General features: G+C 38.4%; 3 protein-coding genes across 7 annotated transcripts; 1 reads left to right on the top strand and 2 right to left on the bottom strand.

Annotated features, from left to right (window-relative positions):
- Nucleotides 1–49: 49 nt before the first annotated feature.
- Nucleotides 50–5,316, bottom strand: poli (polymerase (DNA directed) iota). Of its 3 annotated transcripts, XR_010915601.1 has the most exons (11): nt 5,052–5,316; nt 4,702–4,827; nt 4,451–4,615; nt 3,455–3,601; nt 3,013–3,249; nt 2,693–2,871; nt 2,478–2,569; nt 2,252–2,385; nt 1,881–2,086; nt 1,605–1,706; nt 913–1,051 (listed from the first exon to the last, which is right to left on the bottom strand). XR_010915601.1 is itself a non-coding variant. In XM_067522017.1 (10 exons), exons 1-10 carry the CDS (start codon nt 5,143–5,145, stop codon nt 299–301), a joined length of 2,133 nt encoding a protein of 710 aa, XP_067378118.1. In that variant the 5' UTR covers nt 5,146–5,258; the 3' UTR covers nt 50–298. The 3 variants fall into 3 exon arrangements, 2 of the variants coding, with proteins under 2 accessions (XP_067378118.1, XP_067378119.1); XM_067522017.1 differs by lacking the exon at nt 1,605–1,706 and having other exon boundaries at nt 50–1,051; nt 5,052–5,258; XM_067522018.1 differs by lacking the exon at nt 1,605–1,706 and having other exon boundaries at nt 50–1,051; nt 5,047–5,201.
- On the top strand, nt 3,487–13,754 carry zgc:152968 (uncharacterized protein LOC564848 homolog). Of its 3 annotated transcripts, none has more exons than XM_067522012.1 (16): nt 3,487–3,622; nt 6,273–7,732; nt 7,816–7,911; nt 8,183–8,438; nt 8,739–9,082; nt 9,165–9,308; nt 9,385–9,499; nt 9,621–9,692; nt 9,775–9,918; nt 10,074–10,187; nt 10,569–10,642; nt 10,716–10,820; nt 11,451–11,566; nt 12,048–12,186; nt 13,242–13,362; nt 13,614–13,754. In XM_067522012.1, exons 2-16 carry the CDS (start codon nt 6,437–6,439, stop codon nt 13,700–13,702), a joined length of 3,225 nt encoding a protein of 1,074 aa, XP_067378113.1. In that variant the 5' UTR covers nt 3,487–3,622; nt 6,273–6,436; the 3' UTR covers nt 13,703–13,754. The 3 variants fall into 3 exon arrangements, with proteins under 3 accessions (XP_067378113.1, XP_067378112.1, XP_067378111.1); XM_067522011.1 differs by lacking the exon at nt 3,487–3,622 and adding an exon at nt 5,356–5,769 and having other exon boundaries at nt 9,778–9,918; XM_067522010.1 differs by lacking the exon at nt 3,487–3,622 and adding an exon at nt 5,356–5,769.
- A 376-nt stretch (nt 13,755–14,130) lies between these two features.
- Nucleotides 14,131–17,911, bottom strand: LOC137136549 (UDP-glucuronosyltransferase 2A1-like). The gene is made up of 6 exons (XM_067522021.1): nt 16,876–17,911; nt 16,559–16,707; nt 16,276–16,407; nt 15,778–15,865; nt 15,002–15,221; nt 14,131–14,561 (listed from the first exon to the last, which is right to left on the bottom strand). The coding sequence occupies exons 1-6, from the start codon at nt 17,597–17,599 to the stop codon at nt 14,276–14,278; spliced, it is 1,599 nt and encodes a 532-aa protein (XP_067378122.1). The 5' UTR covers nt 17,600–17,911; the 3' UTR covers nt 14,131–14,275.
- Between the last annotated feature and the right edge of the window lie 3,577 nt (nt 17,912–21,488).

Raw genomic sequence — 21,488 nt, 5'->3', positions numbered from 1 at the left:
TGGACGTTTTTATGAGTATCCGCTTTTTTAATGAAGCTGACAAACAAGGTAACTGGAATTCAATTTATTATTACTAATTAGTATATGGAGGTTCACAGGTGTCATACAAATCGTAGGTTTGTCAATATACTGATCAAATGTTACATCAACAACTTACTAAATGAATGTACTGATCAGATTATTTTATTATATATATATTTTGTTCCTCCTTTTTATTTTAACTTCCTTTTTATACTGATTTACAGAGAATCGTAATAAGGCATGTAACATTTCCTTTTAGATTGCAGCATGTTGCTTTCTAACTGGGTTTGAAATATTTCAATAAACTGTTTGGCTGACAGTTCTTTCCTGCGGCCTTAGTATCTTTAGTCATTGAGTTGCTCCTTGCTTTCCTGGAGGAAGGGTTCTTCAGGACCAACTTCTGTTGTTTCCATTCAGACATCAACTCTCTTTGAATATCTGCTGGAAGCTCAGAAAACACCTTAGGGTCCACATTTCCTGGGAACTCACAGTCAGAAGACTTGGGAAATGGAAGTTCCCCTTGTTCCATGACATTTTCTCCTGACCATGAACACATGCCTGCAGGCAGTTGGTGACTCATGGATGGATCCAGTTTGTTTACAACCTCTTTTATGTCTTTGGTATCATGTGAGTCTTGAAATGGCTGTGAACACTTGTTTTTTGTTACATGCCCTCCATCAGGTACTGTACTTGGCACTGATAGGCTGGTGGAAGAGCTGGGAAAAGAGTTCATGTAGGCAGGAGATAACAGTTCCTTTTGGATTTCCCCAGGGAGAAGTCTGAAAACCTCTGGGTCAATGGCTGGGGGCAAATTATGTGCCACAGTAGTATCTGTTTCATCAGGGTCTGGCCCTGATTTCGGATTCTCTTCTACAGAAACAAGGAAGCTTTGATTCCATTTGAACCCACATAATACTGCTTCAGAGCTTCTTGCAGCTACTGTCTTTTGTGAGGTGTGTTGAGTAATCCCGATTTGTGTGCTGGGCTGTTGATGCATGCAGTGACCACCCCCACTCTGAGAGGAATCATCCTATTGGAGAGTAAAAGAGGAGGAGCAGTAATTATTTTAAAAATAACCCTAATTCAGCATACTGACACATTATTTCTAAGAAAGGAAATAGTATGTCTGCAGGCACTGATGCAACAGCACAGCATGATGTAACCATACAGGACATTCTTTTGCACCAAGAAATTTAAATTTATCTTTTTAACCCTTTTAATCACACAAATAATGCAATATAATACCATAATGAAAAAATATGCAAGGATTTTAAATATTATGGCAGAATAGTATGGACAATTGAATAATCTCTGGCTCATCCCAGTAGTAACAAACAATACTTCCTGATGACATAATAAATAAAATGAATAAGACACTGCAGGTTTTGGCATTTAAATGTATTGTTGCATTTAAAAATTTTCATTAGCACCACAGAGGGTAAAACTAGGCAGTTTTTCCCAAAAAAGCTAAGATTTAAGATAAGAATTTATTTCCAAACTCAGTAGTAGTGAAATCAATTTTAATCTGAACCTTGCAGATTTACTTGATATTTTTGACATATTGATTATGTCTTTTAGCTTACTTGTTTGTCAAGTCTCTTTAGGTTTTGGATTGTTGGTTGGATGACACCATGTCAAAAAGATACCACCAGGAGTTTGGCAAAGTTGTGATTGGTAATTTCTAACTATTACAAAAGAAAAAGATTACTGATAAAACAATGGAAATAACAGTTGCAGCTCTGAAACTGTCCCATTGTATAAAGTCTCCTGACAGTTCCAAAACAACTAATATTACCACATAAAGCAGGCAAGACAAAATATTTAAAGTTTTGTTTACTGGTGTTTCTTCACTGTGCTACCTGGCTTTGTGCTTTTCTGCAAGATGTGCTATGTGTGAAGAAAGACGTTATAGAGCCTCTTCCGCTGACAGCAGCTCCCCTGCCTTGCAGATTACTGAAGCAGACATTAATGAGGGTGAGGTGGAATGCAGTACTGCAGTCAACCATCTTGTGGAAAAGCTTCATGGCTAATGGGATCAGCTGGACCACAGCATCAACAGTGCAACCTGTAGAAACATCACAGAAAATAATGCTTTAATTGTACTTTAAGAAGGCAAAATTTGGAGAAAATGAGCCGGAATATTCTCTGCATTTACAGTGAGTGGAAACACAGACAGAGTCTACATAAGGCATTCTGAACTGGTGGAAGGTTACAGAGTGCATGAACTTACCAGAGATTATCTTTTTTCCTATGTAATTTGGGATTGGACATTGTCGGCTCTCACGACTGAACCACTTGTTGGTCGTTGTGAATCTACGAATGGTGAGTCGGAAGGTTTGTGGTTGCCTCCCATCTTTGTGCATTCTAGTTTTCAAACAGATGATAAAGGATAAATTCAGTGACGCATGCCTCAAAGACTGAAAGGACAGATTCAAGTTGAATAGTTGGGCTCTGACCTCTCCACCAGGCTGCTCAAAAGTTGCTGAATCTTATTCAAAACGTCTTTAGTTGATGACAATTTTTTGAAGGAATCCTCATCACTGAGGGACTAAAACAGGAAAATAAGATTTCATTCAGGAATTTCTATTAAACCTTTTTCCTGGGTGATACTATATATTTTTAAGTTACTACAAACAAGCAATGGCAGATGACAAACTAACTAAACTAATACCTGTGGGGCTCCACTAGGGGTGACAGGTGAGGAATCAATGCCTAGGGCCAGATTCTTCAAGCGCTGAGCAGTGGGACCTCCAAACTCTCTCACTAAGTCATTCACTGGGAAGAGCTGCAGATCTTTCACACTTTCCAATCCCAGGGCTTTAAGTTTCTTAGCAGTTTGGTAACCAACACCTAATAAATAATGATGGAAGCATAAATGTAAAATGTAATAAATCTATACCTTTGAATACACAGTAGTAGTCATTTCTCTTTACCACTGCATGATAATATCTACTGATGAATAATGTTCACCGTTAGAGATGAGTTCTATACCTGGGACTTTGAGTAGACTGCTCAGGGAGCCCATGATATCGCTGACATTCTCTGGCAGCAGGGTGGTTTGCTGATTGGGTTTGAACGTGCCTGAAACCAGTTTAGCCAGTAGCTTGCTTGTGGCAATGCCAGCACAGCCACTCAGGCCCAGTTTGCTGTAGATGACTTCTCTCAGCTCTGCTGCAATGTGTGAACCTAAAACTAACCTTGGGTGGTCACTGGCTTTAATGTCTGCACCTGGGCAGGAAAAGAAAAACAGACATTTACCATATATTGTCTGTGGGTGTGAAACCAAAAAAAAACAACAGGGAAACTGAAAGTGCAATGCAAATATTTTAAACGTTTTAGTTTCTTGGGTTATTTCACAAACCATTTCTCAATTTCCTTGAGCCAGATGTACAAAGAAGTGTAACTAGACTTCATAGGCACAAATCTGACTTACTCAAATGATTGTAGACATGTCCTTTAAATGAAAAGTCATTAGATCCCAGTGTCTGTGCTCGCCTTCTTTCCACCATCTCTGTGATGTCCACGAAGTTTTCATCAAATCCAAGCCTTTCCACCAGTGGACAGTAGGACATCAGCAGCTCTAGACCGAGCACAGGAGAAGGTAATGTAGGATGAGCACAAAACAGAAAGTTTATGATATATACTGTACGATTTTGGCAAAAGGAAACTAAGCAAAATAAACTTTTAAACTAAGCTTCTACACTAAATGCTTTAAACTAATCGGTGGGTTATACTATGTTTGAAAATAAGACAAATGTAATACTAATATTCATAGGACAGCAAGAGCGTGGTTTATTTATAGCTGAGAAAAAAGAAGATATCCTATTTTGCATTGTCTTTCTAGCATGGAATTTATTCAAGAGGAAAAAACAAGCAACTACCCTGGAACACCAACAGCAAGATTTTATTCATGTTTTGGGGAAAATATAGTAATTCAAAAAATTTGCTGATTTTCTGGTTAAGAATATCTCTATCCCCTTCCCTTGTATGATCAAAGACCTTTGGTTAAAACCTAGTTTGAAGATTGTGTAAGTTTCATTCAAGTGCTTCATTTGTTTTACCTTAGAGAAAACCTCAAACAAGGTTGTATTATTCAGTTTATTACACATTTTACAAACATCTTTAATAAATGAGGTGTGGTGATAATGGTGATTAACATTAAAATAGCTCATTATGTGATGAACAGTATGTAACCCAAAATGTAAGTTTATCAGGTGTATAAACTAGCAAATATTCACATTTGATGAGCTAGCAGGTTAAAAAGATTAATCAGTTGCCAAACGTTTGAATTTTAAGTCAACTGGCTAAATGAATGAGACACTGGAAGCCCCCTTGAAACAAATATTTCAGACAACTTATACCATTTCAACTAGTTGAATAAATACTGCACTTTCTATGAGAACTGAGTAATAGTACAACTTCTGCCCACCTGTCACTTTGTAGGACATTTCTCTGTAGTGTGTCAGGTCCTCTCCATTAACCAACACCAGCTGAGGACATTTCTCCTTTGCGTCACTCACAGACATCAGCTTGGTGAGACCCTGCTCCCTTGCCAAGTAGTTACAGGTAACTATGATGTATTTCTGCTGAATACCTGATGACATGAGATGCGTTACTGAGCCACAAGAGTACTCTGGGCTTTGATGGAGAATCAACTTTAATGCCGTTTAATCAACTTACCTAGAGGCACTTCTCTCAGTGATGGGTTTCTAATCATTTCTACTTGAGCATAATAGCAGTCAAGGTCTAAATGCAGAATGACCCTATCTGCAGGCGTTGGTCCTGATGGCTTACTGAGGCTTGGACCTGAAACATAGTTAGTTAGGAAAGGTCTTGCCCATTCTTAAGGGAAAACTATCCTCGGCTTCTCCACACAGCAATACAAACACTGTACAGTATAGAGTAAATGTAGAGAAAACAGCATCCTATGCGCTACCAACAGGAAGATAAGAAGTTTTTCTCCGCGTCAACAGCTAAATGAGTGACATTATTAGGTATCCTGTCTGGTTGGTTTCGGTCTCGTACTTTACCAGGGGCAGTAGCGGGGATCATCGCTTCAGAATCCACGAAACTTTTCTTCCACTCGTTTTCATCCTCTTCCATCTCACCTTCGCTAATATCCATTTCAGACTTCGGAAATTTGGTATTTTAGACTACTGCTACTGTAAGGTTGTTGTTGTGGTGCTGGTGTTATTAGTCTTCTTCTTCAGGTATAACTGCAACTGGAGAAAAATGTAGCACGTCCCTGGATGTGTTTTGTACATTAGCGCTGCCTACCGGCCCGGAGAAATTACTGCGACACCATTACTTGTAAAAAATAAAAACAAAAAAGAAAAGTCGTACAAAACACACCGCTCTAGTGGCTCATGTGTACTATATTGATTCCGTGATTAAATTAGTTTTACTTCCTGAAACTATACATATAGCGTTATTGGTAAATGTAGGAGCCACTACCCAAGTTATTAACTGTCGTCGCGCGACCTGGGCAGAGCTTATATAAGTGAGGGTGACACCGCCCACCCGAGGGTCAGTTGGAGTCATCACCTGTCGGTCGTTAATTAAACAAACAAACAGGAGTGTGGAAAATAGCGCCTTTGCCGATGTTTCCCTCGTCTGGTCTTTTTGTTGATATCCAGTGTCCTTTCTCAAAACGTGGGCCTTGTGCCCGACCTCACTGTCTGTACAAACATGTCACAGAAATGCGGCATATGTTCGGGACGTATAACACATCCGTGGTTGACTCAGCAGGTTAGTGTACGTGAGGTATAACTTAACTTTGCTACTACCTGTAGCTTTGTCCTAGCATAAACTCAAACATACAGAGCTAAAATTCAATTTCGCCAATGTCACTTAACCGGCGATATTTGTGGAAAAAAATCTGTAACTTTTAAGTGTTTTTTCTCCCTTTTTTCTTTTTTTTTATTTAATTGTTTTAAGCATGACGAGTCAGCTAATTAACTCGGACAAACCAAGTCCTGGCTAAGCAAGTCTGGGGACGGGGATTGTTTGAGAACCGCAACATAATGAGTTTTATTGGGCAATAAAATAAGATGTATGCTTAATTCGTACTAACGCTAATGCTTTACAGTTATGATTGAGAGATTGGTATTTTAAATGGTTATTGTTTTAAAACTGTAATTTTACCAATTTCTCATGTCAGCGCCATCGTTTTCCATTTCTAGCGCCATCTTGTCTTTTCCCCTGTATCCAAAATACAAAAAAAAGTCTGTGTTCATATTGTTTTTCAACAGGAGTCCAAAATACCTATTCATATGTGGGATGTGGAGCGTCAGTGAATGATGAGACCACAGATGACTGCCTCCAGGAGCTGGAGCGTATCAACAAGGAAATTGAAACCGTAAGACACGAGGTGGAGCAGGAGCAGAGGCGTCTTTCATGCTACCAGACTGAACAGATGGACAGCAAAAACACTCCTTTAGATTTCTCGGTATCAAAGTCTAAGACTGCAGGTAAAATTATAGACGTAGATTCTTACATTTTGTCTTCATGCACAGACTTTACTAAAACTGACACCAGAGTAAGAAAGTATGTTGTTGACAACTCAAAACCAAGGACTGATTTGGAGTATGACCCCTTGTCCAACTTTTCTGCGGGCCTGCGATCTTACAGCTCATCGGGAAAGGAGCAAAAACACATTAAGAAAGGACAAAGCTTAAAAAGAGCCAGAAACTCTGTATCTTGTGAACAAAAGAATCAACTTGCAGAACAAACCTCTTGGTCTCCAGAGCAACTTGATGACTCTATTGAAGACAGTGTCCTGATTATTGACATTCCTTCCTCGCCTGAAAACAAGAGAAGTCGAGCTCAGAAACCTGCCAACGGTGTTTCTGGCAAATCCCAGAATACTGAAGAGGAACTGGGGAATAAATCGGAGTCTCTATTTGTTAATTCTCTACCATTGTGTTTTTCCAATGCTGAGACATTCAAGACCCCATTAAGAGTCAAAGCGAATCATGATCCTTCTGATGCCTATAAAGGCAAAGAAGGTGGAAATATTTTAAGTTTTGGGAGTGAAACTGGATGTTTAGAAGACCAGGAAAGTGTACATCGCAAAATTAATGTTTTTCAGGCTGCTGGAACAGAAGCTGAGAACGGTCCTGAACCTGCTAGTCTTTCTACCACCTCAGACCAACAATTGCATAGTTCTTATAATCTTGTGGTTGAGGAACCAAGGTGTGAGCTGCTCCACAGTGTTGCAAATATGAATCCACTGCAACCATGTGATTTTCCACAGAAAAATTCAATTTTCTACAAAGCACCAGCTGCTAATGCAGATCCTCCACCAAGGCAACACACCAAGCAAGCCCAGACAGAGCAGCGAGCTCAAAACAAAGCTCCTAATCACTTGTCTCACAAGCAACTTGCACCAGACTCCCAGAAAACATACAAAACACCAGGTCAGGTGCAGGAAAAAGCCATTATTAACCATGTGTCGTCCTGTGTACAATACCATGATCCAGCAGACTTATCTGTCAGCCCTTATATGGTTAACACCAATGAATCTAAACCCACTAACCAGCTTTTGGCAAAAGCAGATAATGAAGAAGTCATAGAGATAGACTCTAGCTCTGAGGAAGAGCTCAGTTATTCAGGAGTGGAGCTGTCTGACAGTGACCCAATGGAAGAATGTTACAGGATCTTTATGGAGGCAAACAATGAAAATAAGGGAAATGAACAACCTGAAACATCTGTAAGTATGCTCTAAATAAACACGAGGAACATTAATATAAAGGGACTGTGTACAGATCTCTTCCCTCACCATGTCATTTTTAGGTTGGAGCTATGGATGCAGCGAAATCAGAGGTAGATATGAAAACTCAAGCTTTGCCGGGAAAGAAGAGGGTGGCTCATGAGGCCAAACACATAGAGGTACTTTCTGCGTACACAAGACAAAGCTAATCTTAGAAGTTTTCTTTTACATAAATGTTTAAGGCACTCTAAAAGATAAAACGAGTAAAACTTGGTAATATTTTTATCAGGAATGTTGCTTTTCATTCATTGTTAATGTGTTTAACTTAAGAAATACCAGATTAGAAATGTGGACTGGCCATTTTGCTCTTGAACACTACTACCTTGAGATTACAAATCAAAATTTTAGGTGAAGTTGCAATAAGTTCCTGATTGACGCTCCATTGTCCAGCCAGGGGCTAAGAGTAGACCCCAGCCTCAGGTTTTGGTTCCTCTGCGTGGTCCAGCAACTTCAGGATTTGGCCCTGAACCCTCTGTAACTCCCAGAATCCACCAAGTACAGCAAAGGGCCTCCATGCTAACCGCATCAGTTAAAGGTGGTCATGCTTTTATTTCCTCTACCGGTCAGAGGAAACCAGAGTCCCAGACTGCACCTCCTCCTTCGACTCAACCCCTTGAAAACTTGCAGCTTGCTCCTGTACAAAATGGTAATAACCTGTTGGCTCTAGTGGCTATGATGTGTATATCTCAACCATTATTTTGCCAGTGATACAAACACACTTTACAGTGACCCTATTTAAATGTAAATTTTGTGTTGTGATTTTAGATTTTCTTTCACAGGAGATTTTAATTCAGTTTCCACTGAAAAACATTATATTTGTAGTATGAATGTCAGTTAAGTAGCAACTTTTCAGTTTTCTGTATGTAAAACCCTGCATTTAATTTAGTAGTACTTTCAGTTTCAAAAGTTCCATATATGCATGCGTTTTGTTTTTTTTACCACACAGCTTATATGAACTACATACCTTTGGGAACTGCAGTGATTGACATGGGTAACAACTTGCACTTGATACTTCCGGAGGGTGTTTTCCCTTTGCCTGTTTCTTCCAGTTCTTGCCCAGTGACCTCGGTGCTAACTCCTATCAATCAAGTGCATACGAGCACTGTCACAGTGAGAAATGCATATTGTCCGCCTGCAATTACCCCCTTGCAAAGATGTCGCACAGCACCACCTGTGTTCGTCCCTGCTTCGACATGTAAACCTTCGCTGTCAACCACCTTTGCTTCGGCACACTCAAGTCCAGCTGCTCTCACTTGTCCTCAGCCTGCCATTTATGCTGCTCCTGCTAAGGTAGCGCCCCATACAGGCCCATTTTGATAGTATTCATTTAGATCATATGACTTAAATGTTTTTTAATTTTTATTTTTTTCAGTCTGTGCCTAATAAACGTAAGCTGAAGCAGCAGTTTGAGGCTCCTAAAGAAAAAGTCCCTCATGATGTCAGACAGCGTTATGTCAACTTGTTCACAAAGGAGTTCATCAAAACAACTGCCAATGTTAATGATGCTTTTGAAAAGGTGAGTATACGGCTCAAATGTCATCCTCACTGACAAACTACAGTGTGAATATTTTCCCTGCTGTTATTGTTGACAGGCCGTTGCAGAAGAAAGGACTGTTTACAATCGCAGTGTGAACAAACTGAAATATCTGAGTGTGGCAGTGAATGCACTGAAGAGGCTCAAAAACCAAAGTGCTGTTTTAACAAAAGGTGGAAAAACTCTAAAAAACCCATTGTGGTTTTCACAAAAAGTATAAATGAAACCGAAACAAAATCAAAAGGTAATTTATAAAAAGGTTTTTATTCTTTATATCCATTTATTCTGATGCAGATGAAAATCAAGTCACCAGGCAGGGATCCAAAGGGAATGTACCTCTTAATGTAAAGAGCTTTAAAGGAAATGGTGAGAATCCATTTAGTTTGAGAGATTCTTTTTTTATTTTTATTTATTAATTCAAATATTTTGACAACTATTTTAATTCCAGTAGACGATACAGCATTGTATGAGAGTCTGACAGATTACATTTTGACTGAAGAAAGGCTTATTGAGAGCAACTATCCCGTCCAGCACCCAGAGAAACCTGGTTGTGCTGTTCTTTTTGCGGACAGTAAGAAAGGCAACACAGACCGTAAGTGAAAACATAAGACTCCAGCTATACTCCTAGAAAATACATTGAGTGTATTCTCATATCGTATCACTGGAGGGCACCCACAAGCTGTGCACAAGTGACTTTTCACAGCACATTGTTTTTTGTTTTTAATTGTTCTGTTTTGTTGGGAAAAGCTTTCAAGAAGATCTGCTGTCGATGTGGGGCTACATATTCTGTGAGCCAAACAGGCAAACACATTCGCAAGGAGGAGTGCAACTACCATTATGGTAAAGGAGTTGAGAATAAAGGTTAGTATAAAGTGCCATTTAGGGCTGCAACACTTATTTTAATAAATATTTCAATGTCTTATCTTTAAATGGTCTTCTGGGCACTGCCATGAATCGGAAAAGGGAAAATGCCTTGTACATTAATACTTCCTTTCATTTTAGTTTATTTTTAAACTGACTCCATATCTAAACACTTTAGATTATTTAAAATGTAAGACTAAGAACACTTACAAAGTACCACATTTGATTAGTCGGTCATTAAATGTTTCCAATTTTTCAAAAAACAAAACAAACAAAAAAAAGTAAATTGACTAATAATAGCAGTACTACGGTTTTAAGCTTGGAAATATATGATGTGTCTTGCGTAGTTACCATCTTTTATGATGTCAATTACTATTACAGTTCCAGGTGGAGTTGAGACACGTTATAGCTGCTGCGAGGGAGTCATGGGAGCACCTGGGTGTCAGGTGTTTAAGGTAGGAAATTATATTGTGATAAATTTCCATTACTTATCAAATGTACTAATTGGAATTTTCATCTTTTTGCCAGTTGCATGTGCATGATTCCCTCAGCCTGGATGGGTTTGTGTCAACTGTTCCCAGACATCCCTCTGACAGAAGCTGTCCTAAGGTCTACTCTTTAGATTGTGAAATGGTAATTTCAGTTTAACTAGTCTGAACTTGTATGTGCTTTTCTACCTCATCTGTACCCAAATGTCATTTACACACCATTCTCTCAACTTGAGAATGGGAGCTGCTTTCCAAGGCCTTGGCCTGACCCACCAGGCAGAATGTTGGGTTTCAGTGTCTTGCCCAACATATAGACAGGAGGAGCTGTGGGTTACATCACTAACCTGAAGATTCGTGGAAGATATCAATACATCCTGAGCCACGATGGGCAGGGTTTTGTAAATAATTTTTAGGTTAAACTTCAGCTAAAGCTTCTATAATTTTCTTTTCAGTGATAAACTACTCAAACTCCACATCCACTTGTAGTATTTGTTACTTATACGTTATATAGGAATATAAAAAGGAAAAAGCTGAATTCCTCTATTTTAACTGCCTAGCACTTGCAAATTAATTACTGCTGATGTTAAACTTGATTAACCTTTTTTCCACTTCTTTAAAGATCTAAACATACTCTGTATACTGTACCTGCATATTGTTTTTTTTGTTCTTCCTAACCTTTTCATGTGCTTGACATAATCAATTATGTTAATAAATTGGCCCTGACCCTGTCGAAGTATGAAGGGAAACAATATTATGCTAATGTTTGTCTTCATAGTGTTACACCATTCATGGTCTTGAGCTGTCCAGAGTGACGGTGGTCAATTCTAGTCTGCAAGTAATCTACGACACCTTTGTGAAACCTGATAATGAAGTCATCGACTACAATACTAGGTAGGTAATTGGCTTTCATTGCTGTATTTTTTTTAAAAAATGTATGTATTTTTCCTCTTTAAGGGAGGACCTAAATGTGCTGTGTACTTGCTTCAGCTCTGTGCAGCCCTCTGGTTTGAAGAGAGATACTCATTTTAGGTCCTCAAGTTTCCAACTATGCCAACATTACCCACTGCTAATTACATAGATGAGCTGTGTTCAATGAATCAGAAGTTGGAAGAAGAACTAGAATGAGTACCCCTGAAACAAAGCATTTGCAGTATCTTAAAATTCAATTTTGAATAGAAAAGTTGGGCAATATACAGTAGTCAACACAAATATTGCTACAATCCAAAAGGCACCCACTTGTATTACAAGACTTGAGATGCACTTTAAGGTGCAGTCTTTCCCACTATAGGGTAAAAAATAAAAGGGTACCCTAATTGAGATTGTGTTTTTAATCAGCCAACTGGTCTAACAGTATTTTATTCCACTTGTCTAGGTTTTCAGGTATCGGTGAAGAAGATGTGAAGGGTAACCACACCTCCCTCAAAGAAGTCCAACAGATTTTGCTGAGCTTCATCAGTGCTGACACCATTCTGATTGGACATGGCCTGGAAACAGACCTCTGTGCCTTGAAGGTGACTAAGCTTTTTGCAATGTTCCTAACTTTTTTTGGGGGGGGGGGGTAAGTTTCTTTTTCTTTTGCATTAAGGACTTTCACACAATATTATAGATTTTGTAAGCCGGACAGTAGTGTGTTTACATAAACAAGGTTTGTAACAAAAATCCAAACTGAACACTACACTCCTTGGGTTTGAGCAGCAAATACTTTTTATTTTTCTGTTGTTTTTTTTTTTTTTGTTTGGTTTGTTTATTTTAAAGAAATTTAGCAAAAATATTGCACAAATTGTGCATCACTTTTTTTGTTGTTGTTGTTGAAATTCTATCATACCTAGAAATTTTGTTTTTGTATTTCAGTAGCTTATAGGGTGAGAATGGTTTTGTCATAAAATACAGGGTGGCGATATATCTCTCGTGAATTCCTGTAAGAAGGAATAGTCAAAAAAACTTGAATTGGCAAGTGTAAAATTTGGTTTCCAATGTTCAGTTAGCTATGAAGCTACATTAATAAGGTGTACAGCCCAAAGGACTGCCAAAAGTATTATAAACAGATTATTAAAAAATATGTATATATTAATGTGTAATTGTAAAGCGGAACAGCAGTCAGATGTGGAAACTACATCCTGCTTTTGTTCATTTACCAAGGTGATCCACCTATAAAAGCATTAATACCAGGCATTACTTTTAAATGTGGTCTATCACTACTGCTGTTACTATAACAAGTTGTGTCATTTCTCTTTAATAGAAGTCATCCATTTCAAAAAGTTGCTCACTGTGAAGAAGTGCTGCCAAAGTCAGATGTTCGACTCACAGAACAGTATTGCAGACATTTGAGCAAGGCTTACTTTTCTAGCCAGAGAATTTCTGTCATTTCATTAGTAAGTTTTGTGTTTGATGGCTATGCGGAGTGTGATCGAGCATATATAGTCTTGTGGTAATTGTGGCTCGAGCTGCATATTATACAGTAGCAGTAGTGCAGTACATGTTTAATTGGCTTAGTTATTTGTTTTAACAATGCTTTCAAGGGTTTACACACTGAAAAAAGCTTCAGGTAAATTCCTCTGTGATGTAGTTGCTTCATGGGATGGTTGTGGACACGTCAGTAGTCTTCCCGCACCGTCTGGGCCCCCCTCGCAAACAGACCCTCAACGACCTCACTGCTGAATACCTTCGGAGGATCATCCAAGAAAGTGGTGGGTCATCATGGATAAACCTCAGCCACCAAACAAGTGTTTTTTTGTTTTTGTTTGCAAGTGTGAAATCATAGGACAAAAAACAAACTATCATTTTTAAATCAAATTTTAAATCCAAATAAAGTAAATTATGTAGAATTGGAGGATATATATGCAACTGTATGTCTTTGAACCAACGTAACTGTTGATTAAGATGTTCACGGTCATTGTTTGCATCTGTTTAATGTATTGTAATGTATTGTTTGTCCCAGTTTGTGGCCATGACACTGCAGAAGATGCTGCTGCCTGCATGGAGCTTATGTTATGGAAGGTCAAAGAAGATGGAAGACTGAAAAAATGATGGAAATTAAAAATTAAACACTGTTACATGAAATGGATGTGGCGAAGCAAATTTGAACGTCACATCTATTTGTAGGGACTTGTGTCAATTTTGTTTTTGATTATATCACTTAGGTTAATGAGTATTTTCTGTTAAATTGTGACTTGCACTTTATGTGTCTATATAAAAAGTCTGATGGCACTTTTGTATGCTAGGCAAACCTTAAGGGGTCGGGTCTCATCAGTATTAAAGTAAAGTCAGTAAATGAAATTCCTTTGTGTTGTTTTTTTCAAACTTACCCAAGCCAATCAACTGTTAGCTGTTATTGCTGAATTGGCATCAGGTGCAGTTGAAATGAAACACCTGTGAGAAATTGCACTAATCACTAAATTAAATGAGATGTTCCATTTTCAGAAAAAAAATGCATGTTTGTCTCTATTGGGGCAAAGGTTTTTAACAATTTGATGTTTATCACACTTGGAAAACACATTTCTAATCAGTTGTTTCAAATTCAGATATTGTGGTTACATTATATTACACAAAACAAGACAAGTGAAAAGATTGTTTTTTTTTTTTACCAAAACATTCAGCTTACTATTCAGCTTTTCTTTTAGATTTTTTCATTATACGACTGGACCGCCAGAAGCAGAATCTACAGGTCTTGACCAAGAGAAATATGAGGAACATAACAACAGCAACAAGGAAAGCCATGACATCAATGCTGTGATACTGGTACCAGGTGAGTTTATGGGCCTGGACTCTCAAGTGCTTGGCCCCTTTGTTTCTTATGGTGAATTCGATCCAGAATATTGCCTCATTCAGAGGACTCAATGGTCTGTCGTGATGGATACTGGAAAGCAGTATGGCATTTTCTTTATACCTGTGAATTTGGATATTTAGTAAACAAATGGAATTGTTAATAAATTACATTTTCATATGTTAGTGTGTGTGTGTATATATATAATATATATATAGAGAGAGAGAGAGAGATATGTGTGTGTATATATATGTGTGTGTGTATATATATATATATGTCTGTATATATATGTGTGTATGTGTATATATATGTGTGTATGTGTATATATATATGTGTGTGTGTGTATATATATGTGTGTGTGTGTGTATATATATATATGTGTGTGTTTGTTTATTTATTTACATATATATATGTATATATACCAATATATGTATAACTGCACAATGGTTCCTTTTTTGTCTTGCATCTGTGTAATTTATGCTAGTTCTCAGTGTAACTGCATAGAAAATATTTGACACCACTAAATGCTGTAAAACAATCTAATCATAGTTAAAATGACTTACGACTTCTCATTAATGACAGCATTCAGTGCATCTTTAAGGTCCTCAGTCTTCATGGAGTCAAAGTCCACAATAAGTGCAGCTCCCTTAGACTTCACATGGACCATATTTTCTGGCTGATCGCCAAACACAGGGATACCCACCATGGGAACACCGTGGTAGATGGCTTCATAAATTCCATTTGTGCCACCATGGGTGATAAAGGCTTTTGTCTTTGGGTGACCTGATATAGAACAAATATAAAATTATCCAATCAAAACAGGATGTTAATGCAAAGTTTTCATGCCCTCGTGACTCCGTGACTAGATTAAACTTGATTAAAATGGCACCAGGGCAATGATTTGTTGTTGGCTCTGCATTGCATTACTTTTTTAATTATCATAATTGTTAAAAACTAAACTATATATTTAACTATATATTTGCATTATAAACTAATTCAGGTCTTAAAACTAGTCCCTCTCCAAGAACAGGGCTACCAAATAAACAATGGAATGCCAGTCATAGTTTACTTAAGTGTAGCAAATTTCTAACTAACTTGGCATAAATTAATTTATATAGACTGAAATGATTTGATATAATACTGAACTGGATTTCCGTTGTGGTACACATTCCAGGCACATTGTCCGGCATAGACCTAACTTGTATCCCAGTAACATACAATTCACAAAATCAACGTGTTTTCTTTCCTCTGTCTTTTTGAGATTTTAATCTGGTAAAGTTTAATTGCATTTTATGGTAATACTTGAATACGTGGTCAGTAGCTTTTAACAGTTCCTTACCCAGTAGGTCATTCTGGGGGAGCCAGTCATATATTCTGGTGTTGGCACCCAGAGTCTCTGGTTCTTTTCCGCTGTATCTCCATAGCACCTATAAACCAAAGTAAAGTTACTTTTATACCAACACAGTGCTAATTTTGTTTCATAATATCTTGCAGAGCCTAAATTAAAAAGTAAAAATATATATCTTTTATAACAAAGTGTCAACTTTTATTTAGCAAAAAATAGATGGTTAATGATAATACAACATCTAAGTAATGTGTGTGGCCCCACCCAGAGAAGCCCAAATAAAATGGGAGGGTTGCGATAGGAAGGGCATCCAGGGGAAAAATGCATCCTCAATCAACGTGCAGAACATGTTCGGCTGTGGCGACCCCTGAAGGGACAAGCCGAAAGACTATCGATCTGCCGTCAATTTAATGAAACACTCACTCTGTCTGGCTTGAATATGCTTGGTAATATTAATTTAATTACGTTTCTTGCTAAAGTTTGTATTCTGACCTTTTGGGGGATCTGAGCGAGGGCTGATGCAATCATGTTTGCCTTCTCTGTAGTGATGTTATTGATTATGGATCCCAAAGTGAAGACCACGATACCATCATCTCCAGAACTCTCCACAAACTTTTCCAAATCCTGCAAGAAGCAAAGAACAGTGTAAATCTAGACCAAACTAAAAGAAGCATTTTTTTTTCTCTTTCCCTTTTCTTTGCATTTGAATGGATTGCTGTTCTTTATTGTTTTAAGAAGGGAACACTGACTAATATTGGAGACAGCCCTAGTGTACCTCTGGTAAAGGTTTAGCTGGTCTGCAGTGGATCCCACCGACAAATTTAAAGTTGGGGAGTAAAGGGCGAGGGAAATCAAAATCCCAGTAGGTTCGCATCAACCATATGTCTGCTCTGCTCATCATCTCACATGCACTGGTGGGTGTTCCTGTCAGAATGCAAAAATACAGATTTTATTTACTTACAATTTCTAGTGGTTGAAAAAACGTGATTGAATCGGCTACCAACTTAATAATGAAGTTTAAGCAAACGTACACCTGTATGTGGTGCATAAAAGAAGTGTTGGATGCTATTTTGTACTGCAGAGCTGACTCACCTTTGACTTCAGAGTAATATTTATCTAATACTTTCCAAAAAATGTTATCCAGCAGAATATCCTGCATCGCATAGAAGAGAAAGTTCCACAGTCTCTCTGAGAAGTCCATCTTGTCCGTGAGTTTGCTCATAGCTGCAGGAACAAAGGAAGGTGGAGCAGGTAGTTGACCACAATGTCTCTCCCAGTTATGGGCTAAAGAAAAACGCAGGGAGAAAACCAGAGGGATGTTCAAAATCTCTGCTGCCAAGTCACTGCCAGGGTAGATGGGGTCAGCTAGGAGAAGGTCATAATTTCCCTCCTTCAGCTTCTTCATGATGGTGTCTGATTTCACTACGCCATCCAAATATGTTAGAGAAAACTGCAGGTTTACCTTCATTATATCCATGAGCCTCATGGAAATCTGCAAGTAGTTCATTCGAGCCATTTCATACATGGAGAAGTGAAGGAAATTTTTTACATGCTCTTCCATGGCTTCCATTGAGAAGGAGACATTGAAGGGTTCATAGTGAAAGCGGGAGGCTTCATTGCTGTTCATGTACATCGATACACTCGGGACCAGGACCGTCACGTTGTGACCCCTGTCGATCAAGGTCTCCAGCAAAGGCTTCATATTAATCCAGTGGCTTCCTTCAGTGTACCACACCAAAATATTCCCTCCATTTGCGCTCCATGTCACACAAAGAACAAGCAAGGCACAAGCAGAGAATTGCTGTCCCAACTCCATGGTTGGGTGGATATGTCAGGGCGGTCTGATCCGTTGTTATAGGTGCTCTTAGAAGAACAATCATTAACTAAACAAGGCTGAACTGCAGCTCATGTTTCCCCTTTGTTCAGTATGACACAGATAATACTGTGCACTCAAAGCAAGTTGTAAGAGGTAAAAGGTAATAGCTGTAAAAGCTGTAAAGATTGCCTTAAAAGAAAAAAGAAGAATCTCCAACCTGCACCAGAACCGCACAAGATGAAAACAAAATTCAGAACCCTGTTTTCTTACTGCTCTCTGTGTGGAGGTGGAGTTTAAAATAGCCAAAAGGATACGGATTGCAGCTCTGTGGGCTTGTACACGGTTGCATAATATGAGGAAACTGTGAGAGCATGTGGGTGCATGTAAAAAAAAAAAAAAAGTCTTGCATACCACTGAAGTGTAGAGGCCAAGCACGTGGATTTTTGTGGAGCCATGTAAGATTTCCCATTTTAGATTGGAAGGATTGAAAATAATGTAACGGTTCATACAGTCCTCTCTAAAAGTAATGGAACAACAAGGCAACTTCATTTCTGTCTGTTGTTCACTGAAGACCTTGTTGTTCACTGAAGACCTTTAGTTGTAAGATAAAAAGATGGAGACAATCGAGGGTGCGGAGTTGCTGCCCCCTCTTGATTATCTGGAGAAAAAACATGCTTGTAAATTGTTTACTCTTATGCATGTGCTGGTCCTGATAGCATTTTTTTTTTATGTATTCAGTTAATCTGGTATTATTCTTAATATTTCCTGTGTGCGGGGCTCTGGTAAAATGAGCGTAGTGACACTGACCTTTTGACAATCAGGAGACCTGAGGCTTGGCTCTTATTTGCAGCTATAGGTTTTTCCACAGTGCGAGAGTAGTAAATAGTTTTTGACCTGCAATTTATCTGATCTGTCTCTGTCATTCTCACTGTAACAAGTCCAGCTGTTGCTGCAGTTCAGCAGGTGGGTCATGTTAATGAATGAGGAGATGGGAAGTGTAGCCACTAAGGACACGTTGTCCTCACATTAGCATTTTTAAAAGGTGTTTAGCAGAAAAAAAACAAGGATAAAGGAGCTGGGATTCAGTAACAGGCTGGTGATCAGTCATCTAGATAGTGGTGAGATTTTTAACATTAAGACAAATGTCTGAGGATAAGAATTGTGGTTTAAGTACTGTACCAGTAATTACAAGTTTATAACAAAGTATGTTTATTGGTTGGAAAATCTTTTGTGTCTGAACTCTTGTGCATTTGCAAATAATGTGTTTTTCTTATTTTCAAAGTGTCAAAGGATTTTGCACTGTCAAACAAAAGCCATTTTAAACTAAAACTAATTACTTTTGCTGTTGAAGACCTCTGTATTGATCCAATCTTGTCCAGTTGATTTTAAGGCTTATTTTTAAATAATAATCTTCAAATACAAGCTATTTCAGAAGACTTCCAGTGCAAAAATGATTAATGGTGCAAAAAGCACACTCAGTAAATCATAAGAATGGTTCCAAGAAGCAGACCTAACTAGCCCGAGGTGTGCACTGCCTTTTGTAGCTTTTTTTTTTTTTTTTTTTTTGGTAGGGGGGGCTTTAATTCTAACCCCCTTTTTTTAAATATAGCCATCCTGCTAAATTTGACACTATTGTTTATTTACTTTTATTTTTTTAATTTGACATAGATTTAAATATATATATATATTATACAATATTATGTCAATAGAAATATTTTGTTTTAGAGTACATTCATACTTTACTGCATCATTGTAACTGTGTCACTGATCTGCCAGTCAGAGGATTTGTTTGTAGTCTTGGTTTGATTTTTAATTTGTTTATTTGAAACAGGTGTGATAGCCCAAGGGCCATATGAAGGTATTGCCTTGGCCTGTTGCTGTCTTTCAGGTTCACCTTGATCTGAGAATTCCCACCAAATAAAGACAATAAACAAGTACATTCTATGGATCAATAAGTAAGAAAAAACCCAGCTAGAGGAGTAAAAATATATCAAATAAAAACAATACTATTTGTCAATTTTGACCATTTAGTCCTGCTCCTTTTTACAGAAGGGGGATGAGTTCCCCTCTCAGCCACAACATGCAGAGGGTCCAGCTCCTCCCCCCAGAACACAACCAGCCCTCATCGTTTAGATTGTCCAGTCTGTTACTGTCTGCCACCTTCATATTGCTGCCCCAGCAAACCAAAGGATAGAAGACGGAGCTGACTACCAGGTATCATAAAACACCTGCAGCACAGTGCTGCATATTCACTTTCTCAGCAGCTGCTCCGTGGCTCTGGAACTTGAGGACAACACACTGTGGATTGTTTCACAAAACAGTTATTCTCTGATCAGAAAAGCTTATTAAGCCCATTATGCCTGGTTTCCTTCAGTTGCTTTTTTGCCAACTCCAAGGGAGCTTTCATGTGTTTTACAACAAGGTTTGTTTTTTATGTTTAAGGTGATAAACCACAAAATCAATCAGAGCTTTTTACAGAGCTTTTCTCCTAATTATTTATTTTTAAAAGTGGTAAAAATTACCTGATCCCAGGTTAAAAATACAAATTCAAAATACTGTGGTTACATTATAGCGCACAGTTAGAACCAACATAATAATCAGTGAACTGTTTCATCTGTCAGTTATTCACCAACTACTTTTACTTTATACCACTATTCAGCCTTTCGCTTTGTCCTTTCCATTCAGGCAAACTGAGAAAAGGCTGATTGAGAGCATCTGTTTCTACTCCAGCTATGCTCAAACTCCCTTGAATGGCCATGTTAATGGTTTTCTCATGTTGTATCACTAGAGGGCACTCAATAGTTCTGTGCGGGGTTTCCTCACAGCACAGTTTTCTCTGATGATAAACTTTTTTTTATTAGGAAAACCTTTGTGGGACAATGCACTCTGAACCAAACAGATACATGCACCACCACTGCTATTATGGGAAGGAAGCTGACAATAGATGTTTAAGGTTGCAACAAAAATGTACCCCTAATGAAAATGCCTGTCTAAAAGCTACCTTCCAAGGCAACATTATTGGCTGAGCGATGACAGCTGACAAAAAGTGCATATGAAAGCATCCAAAGTTGTCTCATCAGATATCTTCAGAGACTTTGAAGGGTTCATAGCTAAAGCAAGAGGCTTCATTGCTGTTCATGTGTATTAATACACTTGGCACAAGAGCTGTCACCTGGTGACCCCTGTCAATCAAGGTGTTTGGGTTAATTACAGTGGCTTCCGTCAGTGTACGACACCCTCGGTTCACACTCCATGTTACACAGAAAACCACCAGGACACAATCAGAGACATGGTGTCCCAGCTCCATGTTTGGGTGGATGTGACATGCGTTCTTAGAGGAACAATCATTAACTAAACAAGTTATCATGTTTCCCCTTTGTTCAGTATGACAGAGATACTGGCTGCTCTCAAAGCTAATGTTTGGAGGTAAAAGGTAATGGCTGTACAAGCGCTAAAGTTTACCTAAATAAATGAATAAGATTCAACCTGCAGTAGGAAGCTGTGAGAGCATGTGGGTGTCTGTGAAAAATGTCCTGCATACCACTGAGGTGTAGAAGTGTGAGGCCAAGAACGTATGGGGTTTTTTGGGGGCCACGAAGATTCCCATTTTGGGGTATGTTATTGTGGAAGGATTGGAAGTGGAAAATAATGTAATCTGGAAAAGTAATTGAATGACAAGGCAACTTCATTTGTGTTTGTGGTACACTAACAATGTTTAAGATCAAAAGTTGGAGACAAAATCCGTGGTTGCTGGTCAATAGGAGGTGCTGGGTTGCTTTGATTAATCTAATTTACTATCTTACTACAGTCAAGGTAGAAAATTTTATTTTCTACCTTGACTGTCACTTTGTCAGTATGACGTACTGAGTGTAGATTAATGAGGCAAAAA

This window comes from Channa argus, chromosome 11, assembly GCF_033026475.1.
Source record: "Channa argus isolate prfri chromosome 11, Channa argus male v1.0, whole genome shotgun sequence".
NCBI classification, from domain to species: domain Eukaryota; kingdom Metazoa; phylum Chordata; class Actinopteri; order Anabantiformes; family Channidae; genus Channa; species Channa argus.
This window is presented reverse-complemented; position numbering and strand designations above follow the sequence as displayed.